We start from the raw sequence: 16,065 nt of genomic DNA, 5'->3' as shown, positions 1-16,065 counted from the left end.
GACAAGAGGCAGCCTGGATTAAGGCACTATTTATTAATGATTGCTATTAGCGAAGAACACTCCAAAGCCCAACAGCTTCCATCCACCTTAACGACTTCTTAAGCCAGAGGACAGCTTTGCTCCACCAGCTACCAAACTGCAGGTAGCTGGACCTTCTGGGAACACTGGTCATACTGGAGGTAGCAATAGCTATGCCAGAGGCTCATCAATAAATAAGACAGTGACCCACCACCACCTTTAAAGAAGAGCCAGGCTTTAAAAGCGTTAAGAACATTAAGACCAGGCCCAGCTTACATGAATTTCCAAGGAGTTTTTGTAGAGGCAGAGCTCCCTCGCACCCCCCGCTGGCCCCCAAGAAGGGGTGCTTCTAGTGCAGAACATGACCCATATTAGAAGTGCAAAATGCCTGAGCAGCAAACAGGGAGGAGGAGATGCACCTGGAGCATCCAGTCCTGGCAGAGGATGCACAGGAGAGCCCTGGGTCAGGTCTCCACAGGTAACAGGGTCAGGAGAAGGCATCCAAGTCAACGACAGGCAGTGGAGGTCTCCAGTAGGCAAAGTGGCTGTACTCTGGACACACCAGAGCAACGCTCCCAGTCTGGCTCAGGGGAGGGAAGATCAGCTCCACCAGCTCCGACAGCCGGTCATACCTATGGGGGCAAGAAAGAAGTTGCGTTGGGGTTCTTGGGGTTTGTTTTTCGACCCCATGAGATGCTTCTCTGGGGTAAACCCAGGTTAACCCAAAGATGCTAAGGAACAAGCAGGTCACTTACGTTGACTTGTGGTTCTTCGTGAGCTCCTGGATCAGCTCTCCCTTGGGGTTCACCGTGAAGATGCGACTCTCCGGCAGGCCCACTTGCTTGTAAGCGTAGACATCCTGCCCAAGGAAGGCCAGCAAGGTGTGAGAGCGGCAGGAAAGCACCACCATCACCTCAGCCTGAGCCCTCCCTCCTCCCCAGGAGACCCGCTCACGTTGGCTCTGTTCCCGAAGGCTGCGTAGAAGGGCAGCTTCGTGGCAAAGAGGTTTTGGATGTCCATCAAGCAGGCGATCTTGAACACCTCTGGCTTCTTCTCAATCACCTCCCTGCAGCAGAAGACAGAGCAGGAATCAGAGTGGCATCAGCTGGCCAGGACTGTGGCGAGCCAGGCTGTCCAGGGCTCAAAGAAGTGATTTGAAGGGCAAGAGAGGTTTTGTGCATCAGGAGCTTCACCACGAAGCTCCAGGGAGGGCAGGCAGTTCCCCTGCTGCCTCCCACGAAGGGCATCCTGCACCAAGGAGGCCAGAAGCAGTTTAAGGCTGCGACGTCCCTCAGTGTCAAGCTAGGGAAGGGGGGTGCCATCCCCAGGGACGCAGGAGGCGCAGGGCTGGGGAGGAGGAGAGGACGCAGTACCTGTGGAAGGCGGAGAAGAGGCTGCTGGGGGCGAGCAGGATGGGGCCCTTGGGGAGGGCACAGCCTTGCTCATTGACCCATTTGAGATAGCCTTTGGTGATGTGTGCCATGCCGATCGCTCTGGCTGAGCAGTAGAGGAACTTGTAGCCATTCCTAGAGGGAGCACAGGGAACCCCTCTGAGCTGTGCCCTGGACGAGGCACCCTCCTGCTCCTCCGAAGGAGGCCAAGTACCTGGCCTAAGCCCAAACCTGTTCACCCTTCAGCAAGCAAGGTGGCTTCACAAACAACACAACTCACTTACCCAGGGACCCAAACTAAAACCAATCCCCATCTGCCTCGCTGCTGGGGAGCGGCACTGGAGGGGGACCCTGTGCCACCCTCCAGACCCTTCCCAGCAGCCACATGCCCACCCTGGCTGCAAAGCACCCTTTGCTGCTCCGTACCCGTGCGCCCAGCCGGGACCCCCAGCCAGCACCTTTACCGCACCGGGGCTGCGTGCGGCCGGTGGGGAGCTGGACGCAGCCCCTGCAGACCCTCAGGCAGCCAGCACAGCTGATGGGCACCTCGGGCAGAGGGGTGCGGTGCTCTTGCGGGATCGGAGGTGGCAGCGAGGGCAGCCCCAGGCTCCCAGCGCCCCGGGGAGCGGGAGCCCCGTGTCCCCCCCCACGGACGAGCCATCCGCGGGCCCACAGTGCCTCTTAGTGGCCACAGGTGCCGGGGACGGAGCTGAAGGCCGGGCTCCGCGGGGACCCACCGCCGGGCTCCGCCGGGTGCGGGGACAGCATCAGGGCTCGGGGCGGCTCGGTCCCGCAGGGGTGTGGGAAGCGGTGGCTGGCAGCCCGGAGAGGCAACCGGCCCCGATCCACGGGCCTGGGAGTGCTGCCTGGACCCCCGAAGGTATTCAGCTGTGCCTGTGGCCTCTCAGGTGCGAGTTTTTGGCCACAAAAATGATCAGAGGGGTGGAACACCTCTCCTATGAGGAAAGGCTGAAAGAGCTGGGGTTGTTCAGCCTGGAGGAGAGAAGGCTGCGGGGAGACCTTATCGCAGCCTTTCAGTACTTAAAAGGGGGCCTACAAGAAAGATGGGGATAGTCTTTAGCAAGACTTGCTGCGACAAGACAAGGGGTAATGGTTTTAAACTAAAGGAGGATAGATTTAGACTGAACACAAGGGAAAAAAAAAATTTTTCTTGATGAGGGTGGTGAAACACTGGAACAGGCTGCCCAGAGAGGTGGTAGATGCCCCATCCTTGGAAACATTCAAGGTCAGGTTGGACGGGGCTCTGAGCAAGCTGATCTAGTTGGAGATGTCCCTGCCCATTGCAGGGGGGGTGGAGTAGATGACCTTTAAAGGTCCCTTCCGTCCCAAAGCATTTATGATTCTATGATCTTGTGTGATCTTATCTCCCCAGCAAAGTCTCCTGAGACACACACTTCCCAGGGAAGGCAAGGCAGGAGTCTGCTCCCAGTGCAAGCCCCCTGCTTTCACCCCCCAACATCATCCAGACAGCACAGCAAGCATCAGCCATCCCAGACAGCAGAAAATTAGGCTGATTTTGGCCAGCACTGACTCTGGCTCCCACTCAGCCTCTCCATCATCCTCTCACTTCCCCTTGGCCTCAGTTGATCCAATACCTACAGGTGGATTTTGTGGAAGAGCTTAGCAATCCCATGATGAGTCCAGTCTTTTCCCAGATGCGGCAAGATGTGCCCAAGAGCGTCTGACCTAGAAGGAAAGGAGACCAGGTTAGGATGATCCAACCTGGTGGGTGTCTGGAAGGCGATGGCGTTTGTGGTCCCTCCTGGCTGCTTACGCAAGCCTTGAAAGGACACTTTCCCCTAATCGGGGGGAGCAGGGATGTGGGGTGGGAGAAGGGCCCTTTACTTGGTGATGGTGCCATCGATGTCCGAGATCACCACCTTGTCGTCTCAGTTCCACAGGTAGATGGTGGCCTCACAGCGGCACGTGCCCTGGTACTGAGTTGTCACGCTGAATGCTACCTCGTTGGGGCCATCCTGCAGATTCAGCCTTCCCTGTGGCAGAAAGGGAACAAAAGTGTCACACCGGCACCAATTCACACCAGTCCAGGGCTTGCCAGAGGCCAGGCTGCCACCCGGCCAGACCAGAGACCCCAAGCCTCTACAGGTTGGCCACCCGGGGCAAAATACTTGAATGCCCTATAAAAACATGAGTTCAGGAGTAGAGAAATCCTTGTTTAAGGGTTGCCTCACCCCTACACACACAAGCAGGCAGTGAAGGAGGAGGAGGAGTAAAGTACATACAATTTGTTCAGAGGAGAGACGCAAGGATTTCTTGTACGTTGGCAGAGATTTCCGTGCAGGGGCATCCATTGCCAGCGTGTCCCCAGGGTGCAGGGGCTCATCATCACTGGATGACTGCTCTTCCTCCTGCCTATACAAAGAGGGGAATAGCATGTTGGCTTTACTCTGCAGACCACAGCTTCCCCCATGAGGGCAAGAGGAGATCTGGAGGGGATCCAGGACAACCCACCCACCAGAAAGCAGCCATAGAGGAGCTTGGCTGGACCAGGGTCAGCCAGAGCCTTAAAAGAGCTTTCTGCCTTCATACATTAGGTAGCCTTGGGAATAACTGGCCATTTAGGAGGAGGAGAGATCAGGAGCATGCACAGACTCCTGAAGGCAAGCTGGGAGGGAGGCACTCACCTCTGCTGAGCAGAGTCAGGCTGCAGCATCCCCACATTGGCTTTCCCTGGCCTTGACTGCTGCTGCAGGCAGAGAGAGGTGTCATTAGCATCTCAGTGCCAAGGCCAGGAGCAGGGGCTGCTTTGCTTTACTACCGCTTGGAGCAGCGATACCAGAAAAGGTGGCAATGCATCCCCCTGCCTCCATGAGGACACTGCCCCACGGAAGAGGAACCACAACCTGGTGCTGTGGTGGGGCAGGGAGACCAGCAAGCACATGTGGTGCCTGGGCTGTGGCATGAGGGACACGTGGCAAGAGGTCTCACCGTTACAAGGTCCATGTTACCGCATTACCAGGTGGTGTTCTGCTGGCAGGCATTAACAGACCCAAGGGGACAGCAGCAACCTTCAGAAGCCACCTTGCCAACAGGTCCCTCTGGCTGCCCTCATAGTCAGCCTCAGGCCATCCCCAGGACCCTGCTGCTCTTCTATTCCCACCCCTGCCAGCCACCAGAATGACGCCTGTCCCCTGGGGACACAGTTGTCACAGCCACTGCTGCAAACACACCTCCTCTGACGGGAATTCTTTCCTCCTCCAGGAGAACCACCACCTGCTGCCTTTCTTGGGCATCTTCTCCTTCACCAGTTGGTCAATGGTGCTCTGTGAACATGGCAGAACATGGAATGAAGTCCTCAGCCCAGGGAGGCTCAGCTGCCAACAAGCTAAGGAGACTCTTGTCCAGGCAGGGTTTCCTTTGCAAAATTATTCACAGGATAAGACATGTGACTGCTTGTGAGCTGAGGTGGTTTTGGGGTGAAGGGTACAATGATTTGTTCCCTTCATGCAGCTTAAAAAAAAAAAAGATATTGGGTGCCTTACTCCAAACAACCCCAGCCAGGTCTACAGAGCCCTGGCACGGCCTCATGCAGTGCCAAATCCTCCAGCCTGCCAGGGCCACTGGCTCTGGCCAGCCTTGAACAGATACAACCATCAGAATAGGAGATTTTTGAGACGGAAATCTCTGCTTTCCAGGCATCAGTGGTGCCCAGGGATCTTCAAGCCACCCTGAGGTCCCTCTGGGGGGAAGGACAGACCTCAGGGTTTGTGGGCTGGAGAAATGTTCAGCTCTGCCCCAGACTGCGCACAAAGCCCCAGATGGGCAGCTTGGCCTTTTGCACCCCCACTGCACTCTTCAAGCCCTTGCTGAGAAGCATGGCCACTAAATGTATTGTGCCACTGACCTCAGGAATGTTCCTCTGGAAAGCCTGCAAGGACAGGACCATGGGAGCAGCCACTGCCCAGCTGTAATACCTGGAAAAAGCAAGAGGGATGGGAACATCACCATTCCTGGAGCGAGGGCTGTTTCCAGATCACCATCCTGCAGCATGGCCAGAAGGTCCCCTCCCACAGGTACTGCAGTATAATCATTGTCTGGGATGGAGTTGCACTCCTACAGGAGTGTTTCTGTAGGGACAAAGGGGCCATACTGGTCATCTTGGGATGAAGCAGCAGGAAGAGCAGGCCACTCACTTCTTGTTGATCAGTATCACCAGGTTCGGGTCATCGATGAGTCCTGGATTCTCAGAAAACTGCTGGTAGGAGACCATGTGCTCCATGAACTTCTCTGGTGGGACAGAGGCTGTGTCATGCCACTGGTGTATGTAATGGATTTCAGGACAGCAGATTCCCCCTCCCCTCCCACCTACCGCGAGAGATCTGCCTGCTGCCCCCCAGCCCCCCGCACAGCGACAGGGCAATTGCAGGCATCAAATCAGAGTCGGAGTCCGTGGGGCTCTCAGTGGGCAAGTTGGATGGCAGCTGGACACACAGAGGGTCGCTGGGGTCTGCCACAGACTTTGAACTCTGCTCTGTGTCACTACCAGCAAGAGAAGAAACAGTGGCAACATCAGGCAATAGCTTTAGACATACCTCCGTCCTTTGCTGTAAGGGAATTGCTCAAGAAGGTCTGAGCTTGGCCAGCTGGGGCAACCCATACCTCCTGGGGAAATAGAGAGCCACCTGCCCTTCATCCAGGTTGGAGAGGTCTTCCAGGTAAACATCACTGGGACCCAAGTGAGGACTTCTTTTGATGGATCCTCAATGCACAGACAGAAGAGAGACAGCTTAGCTGAATCACCTTTCCAACCATCTCAGCATCAATCAAGAAAGCTAACAGCATTTTCCTCTATCATATTCATATATCATATAAAGAGGGCATCTCTTTTCATACTTGAAAAGCTGCCTTAAATCAACAGCAACAGAAGTACCTCAAGACACCTGCACTGGCATGAGGCCACTTGCCAAGAGGACACAAAGGACAGGTGAAAGTCCTGCCTATGTTCTGCTATGACAATCCAAAGGTGCCATTTGAAGTTAGCACCATGCAAGATAACACTTTGTGATCTCCCTTTTTGTACAGTGAGGAATCACCAACATCTCTTCTTCAGGGAGACAATTTTGTTCTGAATTTATGCTGGCTGGAAGAGTAAGGTTGGTTAGGACAGGTAACAACAGAAACGTCCTTATATACACTGTCAAGGGAGACATATGCATGCTTCGCTCTGTGTGATTTTCCACCTGACTTGGTGTGCTTGGGATGAAGGCACAAGTCAGGCCAGGTGCTGCCAGACACTTCAAGTCTACACTGCTGAGAAATCTTCTAAGCATGCAAAAGCAGAGACATCCAAGGATGGACTTCAGGAAATATAGGGCAAGAAAACCTTCCTGGGGAGCTGGGTGGCCACTGAAAGGAAGAAACCTGAGGAATGTCTCTTCAAAGCAAAGGAGCTGCTAGCACACAGAAAGGGCAAAGAAAGTATGTCACACCTTGAGTACCCAGGGCAATCATGAAGGAGTTATACTGAATGAACAACCCAGGCACCCATCCAAGTCAGATACATCTGCAGGCTCAGACACTGCTTCCAGCAGCACCAGTCACCCACTCACCTTGTCTCCTCTGGTTTTCCAGCTGGGGCTTGGGGCCCTCCAAGCCCACCTGCCTCAGAGCAGCAGCTCCCTCAAAGGGCTCCACATCTGGCTGAACCTCTGGCACAACACTCCTGCCTCCCTCCTGTTTCTCTTGTGGTGCTGAGGAGGCCTCCAACAAGCTCTCTGCCCCCACGGCACTGGGGATGTCCTTCAGCCTGGAGAGGCCATTCTCATCCTGGGATGTGGGCGTTGGCTCAACAACGGATACAGCAGAGGAACAAGGTGCACCCCAATGTCCTGCTGGGCTTGGAACTCTTCCCAGACCTTCACAGGTGGCAACAAGATGGGTTGCCTCATCCACTGGGACTGGTGTCATAGAGACAGTAGTTGCTGCAGTAGCAAAGGTCTTTGCGGACTTGGCTGGTTCAACTCGTTCCAATTTATTCACCTCAAAGAAAGCAGAAGAACAGGTTTGAGGATGGGAAGTTGCCCAAAGCATCAGGCAGAAGAGGACACATCCTCTAAGGCTGCCTGACCACAGCCGCCACCACTTTCTGCAAGCCTTTCAGACAACCCCTTCCCACCAGCTGCTAGAGAAGAGCAAGAGCAGGGGCTCACCTGAGGGAGCCTGCCCCAGGTCCACTGCACATGGGATTCAGCCCCTAGAGCAAAACTCTCCTGCGGTCTGATCTCCAGCTCAGAGTCACTTTTGGGAGAAGATGGATGGCTCAAGGTGGGGCTACAAGAAGAGAAGGGAATGTTGGAGCTCATCTACCCTACAGCCCTATGCTTCCTATCACTGCAAGGACATTTAGGGCCAAGAACCCTGTAAGGTTGGTTTCCCATAAAGTCTGTTCTGCCTCATAAGACTATCACCTACAAACAAGCAAGACCTATGGGAAGCTGAGGCCCAAGGAAGCAAAGTGCTATGCCACTGGCTGTCCAGAAGCAGCTCAGCAGCAGAGGCAGGAGAGCCCTGTGCACGCCAGCTTCTTGCATCTGTGACCATGGCCAGAAGCATCCCTCATTGGCTCCGAGCTTTCCTGCAGCCGCACCACATCAGGCCAGGAAAACCCTCCTTCTCCTGACACCCCCAAATCCCTTTTCCTTACCACCTTCCCAGCCACAAGGCACGTCCCCTGCTCTCACCAAAGCTGAGCAGATCGCCTTAGCTCTGCCTGTTACCTGTCCACGGAGGCCAGCTCCCCGTCAGAGTAAGGGTGCATCTCTGGGGACTGCAACAACCTGGTTTCTTCCTCAGGGAGATCAGCGAAGGAGAAATACACTGAATCACTGCAAAGGAGGAAAGAGGTCAGTTATGCTGCTCTCGGGCACCAGCCTCCTCACCTGGGAAGCTGGCAATACCCAACTTCACCATTTCCACTGGCTTTCTACTCCAAAGGAGGCTGGGGTCCAACTCAAAACACTAACCCCATGTTTCAGTACTGCTGGGCATCACCAAGCAAACCTACAGCGTCAACCCACCACATCACCCTGCCCAGACCAAGCCACTCACCTGGGGGCTGGCAGCTTGCATGGCTCCTCCATAGACACCTCGCTTTTGGTCTCCTCGCAGCCTTCTAACTCAGAGTCCAACACCTCCTGCCGCTTGGGCTTCCTTCTGCGTCGCCTTCTCTTGTGCAGGGTCGCTTCAGCACTGGAGGTCTCCTGTCCATGAGAGGGCTGAGCAGCATCCTCTGGGCTCTCCTCCGTGGGGATGGGGGACGTGCAGAGGTGGGAGAGGATGCTGCCCTGCAACAGGGATGGAAGAGCCCATCCTCTTTTCCAACCTGGCAGCTCATGGCTCTCATCTATGCAACATACGTCACCAGCACAACCAACACCACCTCAGCTTGGGGGTCGTTTTGTGGCTAGGCCCAAAAGGAAAGGTTTTATACATGCAACATGCAAGTCAAAAAAAAACCAAAACAACCAACAAAACCCACCCAAAACCAGGGTTATCCATCCACAAGCTAAAGACATCTTTAACACAGGCAAGGAGAGGCAGGCAGGAGATGGCACCATGAGACCAGAATTACAAAGGCTGCAAATGGGCTTCAGCTCCAGAGCCCTCTCCCTGCTCTCAAACCCAGCCCAAGCTAGCAGCAACCACAAGTCAGCCTGGGAGAGAGCTGCCAAGGTTTCTGGAAGCCACCACCAGTCTCATCCCGCTTCCCAGTAGAGCGGGCAGCATGCCACAGCATCTGGCTCACTCTCATCCCTGTCACAAGACACCCCAAGAGGCCAAGCTCCGAGATATCCGCCTGGCTGGCCAGCAGCCATGCCCAGGGAGGGAAGACAGTCTGAGACACAGATATTTGGTCTAGTGCTCCCTCAGGGTGCTCCAGTGCCCAGATTCTCCACGCTGTTTACAAGGTCCTTTGAGCAGAAACCTTTCCGGACACACAAAACAGAGGGGATAATGGAGTTGCCCTGGGGAAGAAGAGCAGTCCAAACCTGGTCCTTCCACCTCAAGCCTGCACTTCCAGGTGGTCACAGCAGGACACAGACCAGCAGCACCTCTTCATCACCAACCTCATTTTCCTCTGACTCCTGGACAAAGAAGGCCTCTCCGTTGTCACCCAGCTTCATGTGCAGGTCCACAGGCTCCCCATTGATTTCAATGTCAACCTGGCAAGGGGCAGAAGAAGCCTGTTCACCCACTCACCCATCAGCATACAGGAAGGCACTTCCCCAGGGAGGGGATGGGTTTGGGGTGCTTGCAGGGCTGACAGCCACAGAGCCTTTGAGGCAAGGGATCTCTCCCAGTTTTCCTGAGAAGCACAGTCCTCCCTGGAAGAGGACAGGTTCCATTTGGGGTATCCCCTCGAAAAATTCCAAGCACACCTTTCAGCAGGGGTCCCATTCCTGTCAAACAAAGTTCTTCCATAACCCCCAGGTTATGGAAGGTTATCCTAGGTCTGGAGACACCAGGGAGGAAGCATAGTCCCAGGGCAGGCACCACTTACCACCTTCTCCTTGGAGTGCAGCACACCCAGCTTTCCAAAGCGCACGTGAAACGGGGAGCACTGGAAGGAGTTATCAGGCTGCCTCACCACGACCACATCGATGCAGCCCGTCAGGGCGGTGGGGTTCAGACCCCGGTACAGCTCCTTCACTGTGACAAAGACGGTCTCGGCAAGCTGCCCCACGTAGTTCATTGTTTGAGACTGAAAGTGAGAGACAGGAATAGACTCAGATGAGGAAAAAGGGCTCCAGCAGCTAAATGCAATGCAAGTTCACTCTAGGAGTCACTCCACAGCTGCAGACATAGCGCTATCACAGGGACAGGTAAGCCTCTCGGGGAAACTGAGGCAAAGACATGAAGGGCCTTGATGGAGATCAGTCAGGGCCTCTGTGAGCACCAGAAAACAGTACAGAAGCCAGAACGCTAGTTATTGCATCCAGCTTGGAGGAGAGAGACCGTTGCCATTGGGATGCACCATCACATTTGCCCCTTGGGAGGGCAAATACCACCTCAAAGCAACACTTTGCAATCAAGCTGTCAACACCCCATTCAAACAAGAAATTGGTTGGCAGGAGACCTCCTGCCCTGCACTATCCTTAAAAAAAAAAAAAAACAAACTTCAGGACAGAGAGGTGGGAAGTCCAAGGAGTTTCTGCGTACACTACATGCTCACTCTGAACAAAGTCCAAACCTAACGTTTGCCACTCAGAGGGGAAAGCATCCCACCTAGGCATTGCTGAATCAGCCAGACATAGCCCTTGTTAAAGCCAGAACTCCCTGGTCTCCATGCCTTGGCCCCTGCCACCATCATCCACCTTCCCAGGGAATCCCAGCAAAGGGGCATGCTGGAGAACACCCAGACAGTTCTGCGATGCCATTTTCACAAGGCACTGCTGCACTCTGAGGTTGCACAGCTCCTGGTTTTCATTAGCGAGAACACACGGAAGGAAAGCCTTGCCTGCTTCCTGCTCATCCCCTCGCCCGCTCACACCCTCCAGCTGCTCACTCCCCGAGACGAGACAATTCCCCTCCGCCGTGCTGGAGGAGAGGCACGGCTGCAAAGCTGGAGATTCACATGGTCCATGCCAGGGCTCAGAGCACAGCCATGCCTCCAGCCATACAAGGTGGCACACAGGCACCAAACAGCTCTCATACAGCCCCCCTTCCTGCCGGCCACCTCCTGGTCAACACACTGAAATCCCTGGAGTATTGTCTTGCAGATCTGCGTTGGGGTGCTGGGTGTTGGCCCCAGCCCCTGGGCCAGAGGAGCCCCTTGCTCCATTTGCTCAGCACTCAGCATCAGCAGGACAACGGTCCTGGTGTCGGTGCATCACACCAGCGGCTGGGAACCACAGAGGCTGAGCCCAGCTTCTTGAGGTGCCAGCTCTGCACCCCACCTTGCCCCAAGGAGAGGACGAGGGCACAGAATGATCACTTCAGAAGGACCACGGATGAACTAAAGGAAACCTCTTGTGCCGGCAACACGATCAGCCAATGGCATGGTGTCCCCAGGGGCTCTCAGCACAGCCCCCAGCGCACACCCAACTCAAGGGGTGGCTGTAAGAGTTGGTTCCTTACCCAAAGGGATGAGGACAAGCAGGTGCCACCCGATGAGCCCTCTGCCCCAGCAGGCACCCAGCCTCTCCAATCCGTTTTGCACAAGCTCAGCACCGTCCCATTCCCAGACATCCCTCCGGGAAGGCAGACTGCGTGGGGAGACGTGGTCCCCACCCCATGTCCCGTCCTCCCCCGCCTCTCCCCAATAGCCAGGAATAAGCCCAAAGCCCAGGTCCTCCCCAGTGGGGGGATGGCAGGGAAGCGCTGGCTGGCTCCCGAAGCTTCAGTGCCTCCATCAGCTCTGCTGCGAGCACGGCCAGGGTCACGGGGCCACCCACCAACCTGCTGAGCCCAGCTTTCCTGGGCATCGCTGCCATTGCGGGCAGCCCTCCAGCTGCCTTCCCTGCTGCAGGGCCTGGCAGCAAACAGGAGAGAGCTCCTCGCTGCAGAGGGGGGAATTTTCAGAGAGGAGGAACAATCGGGACAGCCCCAATGCTCCCAGGGCAGCGCTGATGGGCTCCTGGCTGGGGTATACATTGAGACAGACCTGAAAAGCGTATAGGGAAAATCCTGGGCAGATAAACCTGCACAGCCCACAGGATGAGGGACTGGAAAGAGTCCCCAGGAACAGCCCCACACTGAGCAGCAGCTTCACAGTGAATGCAGGGTGCAAGGGCTTAACACAGCGCTGCAGCCACTCAGCGAAACACGCTGCCGAGCGCCTCGTGCCAGGGCCACATCCCCTCTGCAGAGCCGGTGTCCTCCCCCCATGGGGCTTCAAGCTCCATTGCCTCCATGTGGGCCCCCTCCCCAGGCATTTGCCTGCACATTGCTAGGGACCTGCTCAGCCCCAGAACTCAGGGCAGTGGGAAGAGGATAGCTCTGGTACAGTGGCTCAGTGAATTTAACTCCCTGTGGGTTTCACCCAGGACAACTGGAGACAGGCAGGGAATAGAGAGAAGAGGCTCAGACTTCTCACAGCTCTCAGCCCCACCAGGGATGGAGCAGGTCCATTAGGGAGATGAAGAATAAGTTACACTCTTGAGAGAGATTAATAGGTGGACAGGGCAGGAGAAAGGGTTTTCAAGCCACCCCAAGGACACCAAGCCACATGCAACAAATAAACCCTACAGAGGAATGGGGCATCCCCACCCCTCAACCCCAGAAACAGCAGGATCACAGCCCTTTGCCATGCAGCTCTTGCGGAGAGCAAAGGGGGCATTCCTCCCCCACAGAGACAACACAGCTCACATCCACCTCTCCAGCTAAAAAGCCTCCCAAAATGAACCAGCTATTTTGCTAACACCAGCCTGCTCTGCTCCTAGGTAGCAGCAAAATGGGCCACCCCACAAGCAACACACCCTTCCCACCCCGTGCATCCACACTCCCCATCCATCACACCCTGCAAACTGCCCAGGACCTTCCCCATTACCTGGGCAGCTGCTGAACCTCAGCACCTCCTCAACTTTGGGGCAACCAGCCCAGAAACCCCAGGAGCTGCTCTCTGCCAGCAGTAACCCTCGCTCACCCTCAGCTCCTCCTCTCCCTGCTGCTTCCTTCCTCTCACCTACCCAAGGGGAGGTCTCCCAAGCAGCACCAAGTCCCCATGCCGTGCCTCCTGCTGAGCCTATGAAGGCTCCTGGGAGGGCGGAGGGTGGATCTGGGGAGGCAGCTGACACCTGCACGGAGCAGCTGCGCCTCATTGCAACCAGCTCCTGTGTTTCATTGCAACCAGCTCGTGTGCTCCAGCAGCTCCGGGCAGAGCTGCCAACTGCCTTGCACCAATGGAGACCCTTCCTCCCTCCACCAACCCACCATCCCACGTCAGGCTGGAATTTCCAAAGACAGTCTTTTCATTTTCCAGACCAGATCTCCCAGCGTTTAACCCCTCAGGGCACAAACTATACAAAGCCTCAGCTCTCAGGACCCCAGGGGAGACTCAGTCCTCTGGAAAAGGTGCTCGCAGAGGCTGAGTGCGCAGCTCTGGGAAAGATCTGCCCTTTAAAAACTGCCTTGCAATGGCTGGAGAGCATCCTCTCACAGCCATGGCCAGGCTGAGGATGGTCCAGAGTGGGAAGTATCTTGCTAGGGAGCCTATACCAGATGCTAATTTCTCCCCCCTGTATAGGGTTACAGGGATTGCTATAGGGTCATATGGAGTAGGACCACGAAGGGTGGGTACGGCACTAATTGCTGTGTTGCTCACTTAATTGCTCCTGGATATAAGATTGGGTGCACCTGGGCCAGGTTTGGATGGGGAGGAGTATGCTGGTGTGTGGTGTTTGTAGGGAGGAATGAGGCTTTACCAGAACCCAAGGCTTTTGAGGGATCCCAAGGGGGATTTTGAGGGATAATTTTAGCTGCCCCTCAATAAATGCAAACTTTGGAAGAGTGAATTTGGCTGAGTTTATTTCCTTATACAACCTGGGACTGGGGCTAGACTGGGACACTGGGACCTCTTGCACAAACCAGCCTGTGCCCCTGGGCAAGCAGGGGAAGGCAGCGTTTCCTACCGGGGCAGCACTGGCTGGGACACAGCTAATGTCACCCACCCTCCTGCAAAATTCTCCAAGGCTGCTGCTGTGCCATGCTGTCTGCCGCAGGGAGCCTGGCCTGCCCGCTGCACCCACCCTCGGCACCCCTGGGTGAGGCTCTGGGGGCTCCGCAGACCCGTCCCTGCAGGTTTTCCCTCCCCTCCTCCCAGCCTCCAGCCTTCCCAGCACTGCAAAGCCCTGGGCTGCGGGTACCCTGCACCTCGGCGGCCCTGCCTGTGGCCCTGTTTCACCTTTCCACCTCCATCATTGTGGCTTTCTGCCTTTTTGGTTTTTTTTTTTTTGCCTTTTTTTTTCCCCCTCCTGGCCTTAGGAAAGCTTCGGGACACAAAGCAGCACCGAGCATCATTTTACAGAGGCACCACCAAAGCCCACAGTGAAGCCTTAACCAGACATAAAGGGAGGGAGTGGGTGGGCAAGCCCCAGGGGCTCCTCTGCCCTGTGTTATCTCCAGTGGGATGAGGAAAGAGAGCACGAGTTGAAAGAAAAGCACAAAAAAGCAGAGGCTTTAAGAAAACTGAGGCTCTCCAGATCTCAATGGGCCTCACAGCAGTGGGGAAGCGACACAGGAATAGCCAGGCGGACCCAGGTGGGGAACTGAGGCGGTGGGGTTTTTTTGTGTCCCCAAAAAAATGCATTGGCTCCCACCGGGCTATGACTCCCCAAGGGCAGGGATGTGGCTGGTGTGGGCTCTGGCCCACGACCGCCCGACCCGCTGTGAAGGTGATTCCCCAGCACCCTCCGTGCTGAGTTTTGGAGTGACATGGATTGCGTGGCTGCAGCTCCTGGTCTGCACAAGAGCTGGTGGCGCTTTGGGGACGAAGGCTCTTCTGCTGGTGTGCGCGCAGGGCTCTCCCACCCGTCACTCGCGGAGCTGATGTTGTTCTGTGAGAGCAGGGAAGCTCCAAAGCTGGAGGGGGGCCGCTTTAGGACCTCTTTGGGTCCAAACCACCCACGTTGGTCGCAGCTGATGGGTTGATCTGCAGAAATGCCACAGCTCATTCCCAGGTGTTGCCTCCCTGTGCCTCAGTTTCCTCAGCTCTGCCATACTGGTGGGAGGCAGAGACATCCCTCCTGTGCCCATACAGCGCCAAGCACAGGACACGAGGTCCCAGGCCCACCATGGGAACTTTCCTAAAGGCTGTAACAAACCAGCTAAGGAAGGATGCCTGTTTTCCAGCAGCTTAATATTTCTGAGAGCCCTACCCCTTGGTGAAATTGGACTGAAAGCAGCTGTTGTGGGTGGCCAGACATGGCTGCAGTCCCCGAGGAGGGTGGGCTGGCACTGGGCAGCACCGGCTGCTGACCCCAGCAGGGCTCACGGGGAGCCTGGGGTGGGCGACTACCACCAAACCCCACAGCCCCCGGCCAGGTCACCAGGCACTCACGCCCAGCGGGGAAGGAGCCCGCTGTAACCTCAGTCTAGACACCTTGGGATGTGACATCTCAGGTGCTTTGTCCTTGTCATGGCATCTTAGACTAGTGCTCGGTGATGCTACCAGAGTGGGTCTCACCCAGGGCAGTGGTTTACACCCTGCAAACCCTGGGGCTGGAACACAAAAGCAAGGATGCAAACCCTGGGGCTGGAACACAAAAGCAAGGACAAATCTGGGCTGCAGGTGCCTGGTACCCGGTCAAAAATGCCGCAGAGGACATTTCAGCAGACGATGCCATTTCTTCCTTAGCCAGCTGAATGCATCCTCAGGTGAGCACAGAGAAGGAAGGCAAAGCCAGCATGAGCACGCAGGCAGGCTCAGCCTTGCTGTGGCCCCAATCCTCCACCTTCCGGACACAGGGACGAGCACTTGGCACTCAGGCACCCCGCAGAAGTTGCTTCCCCCATCGCTTACCTCCAAGGCTCCTTGCTCAGCTGGTTTTCCCCACTGGCCCTTACGTCCAGCTCCTGATGCACTGGACTTTGCCCCAGCGCCCCTGCAGCGGATCCCCAGCTCTGCCATGGCCACGCTTGGTGCCGTCTGTACCTCCCTCCCTGCTACCCCGCAATC

General features: G+C 56.0%; 1 protein-coding gene across 1 annotated transcript; it reads right to left on the bottom strand.

Annotated features, from left to right (window-relative positions):
* Window positions 1-102: 102 nt before the first annotated feature.
* Window positions 103-13,093, bottom strand: LPIN3 (lipin 3). The gene is given in 20 exon segments (XM_087750316.1): window positions 103-650; window positions 774-877; window positions 973-1,084; window positions 1,392-1,544; window positions 3,030-3,116; window positions 3,276-3,424; window positions 3,674-3,803; window positions 4,076-4,137; window positions 4,622-4,714; window positions 5,296-5,365; window positions 5,585-5,678; window positions 5,761-5,930; window positions 6,051-6,150; window positions 7,001-7,430; window positions 7,601-7,721; window positions 8,168-8,275; window positions 8,499-8,793; window positions 9,490-9,613; window positions 9,952-10,152; window positions 13,079-13,093. Coding segments are annotated over 19 exon segments (2,739 nt in total). The 5' UTR covers window positions 10,144-10,152; window positions 13,079-13,093; the 3' UTR covers window positions 103-505.
* Window positions 13,094-16,065: the final 2,972 nt, after the last annotated feature.

This window comes from Nipponia nippon, unplaced genomic scaffold (genome assembly GCF_047370975.1).
Source record: "Nipponia nippon isolate SJK-2023a ecotype South Korea unplaced genomic scaffold, ASM4737097v1 scaffold_13, whole genome shotgun sequence".
Taxonomy (NCBI): Eukaryota; Metazoa; Chordata; class Aves; order Pelecaniformes; family Threskiornithidae; genus Nipponia; species Nipponia nippon.
Note: the sequence above shows the minus strand (reverse complement) of the source record. Positions and strands in the feature narration are given on the sequence as shown.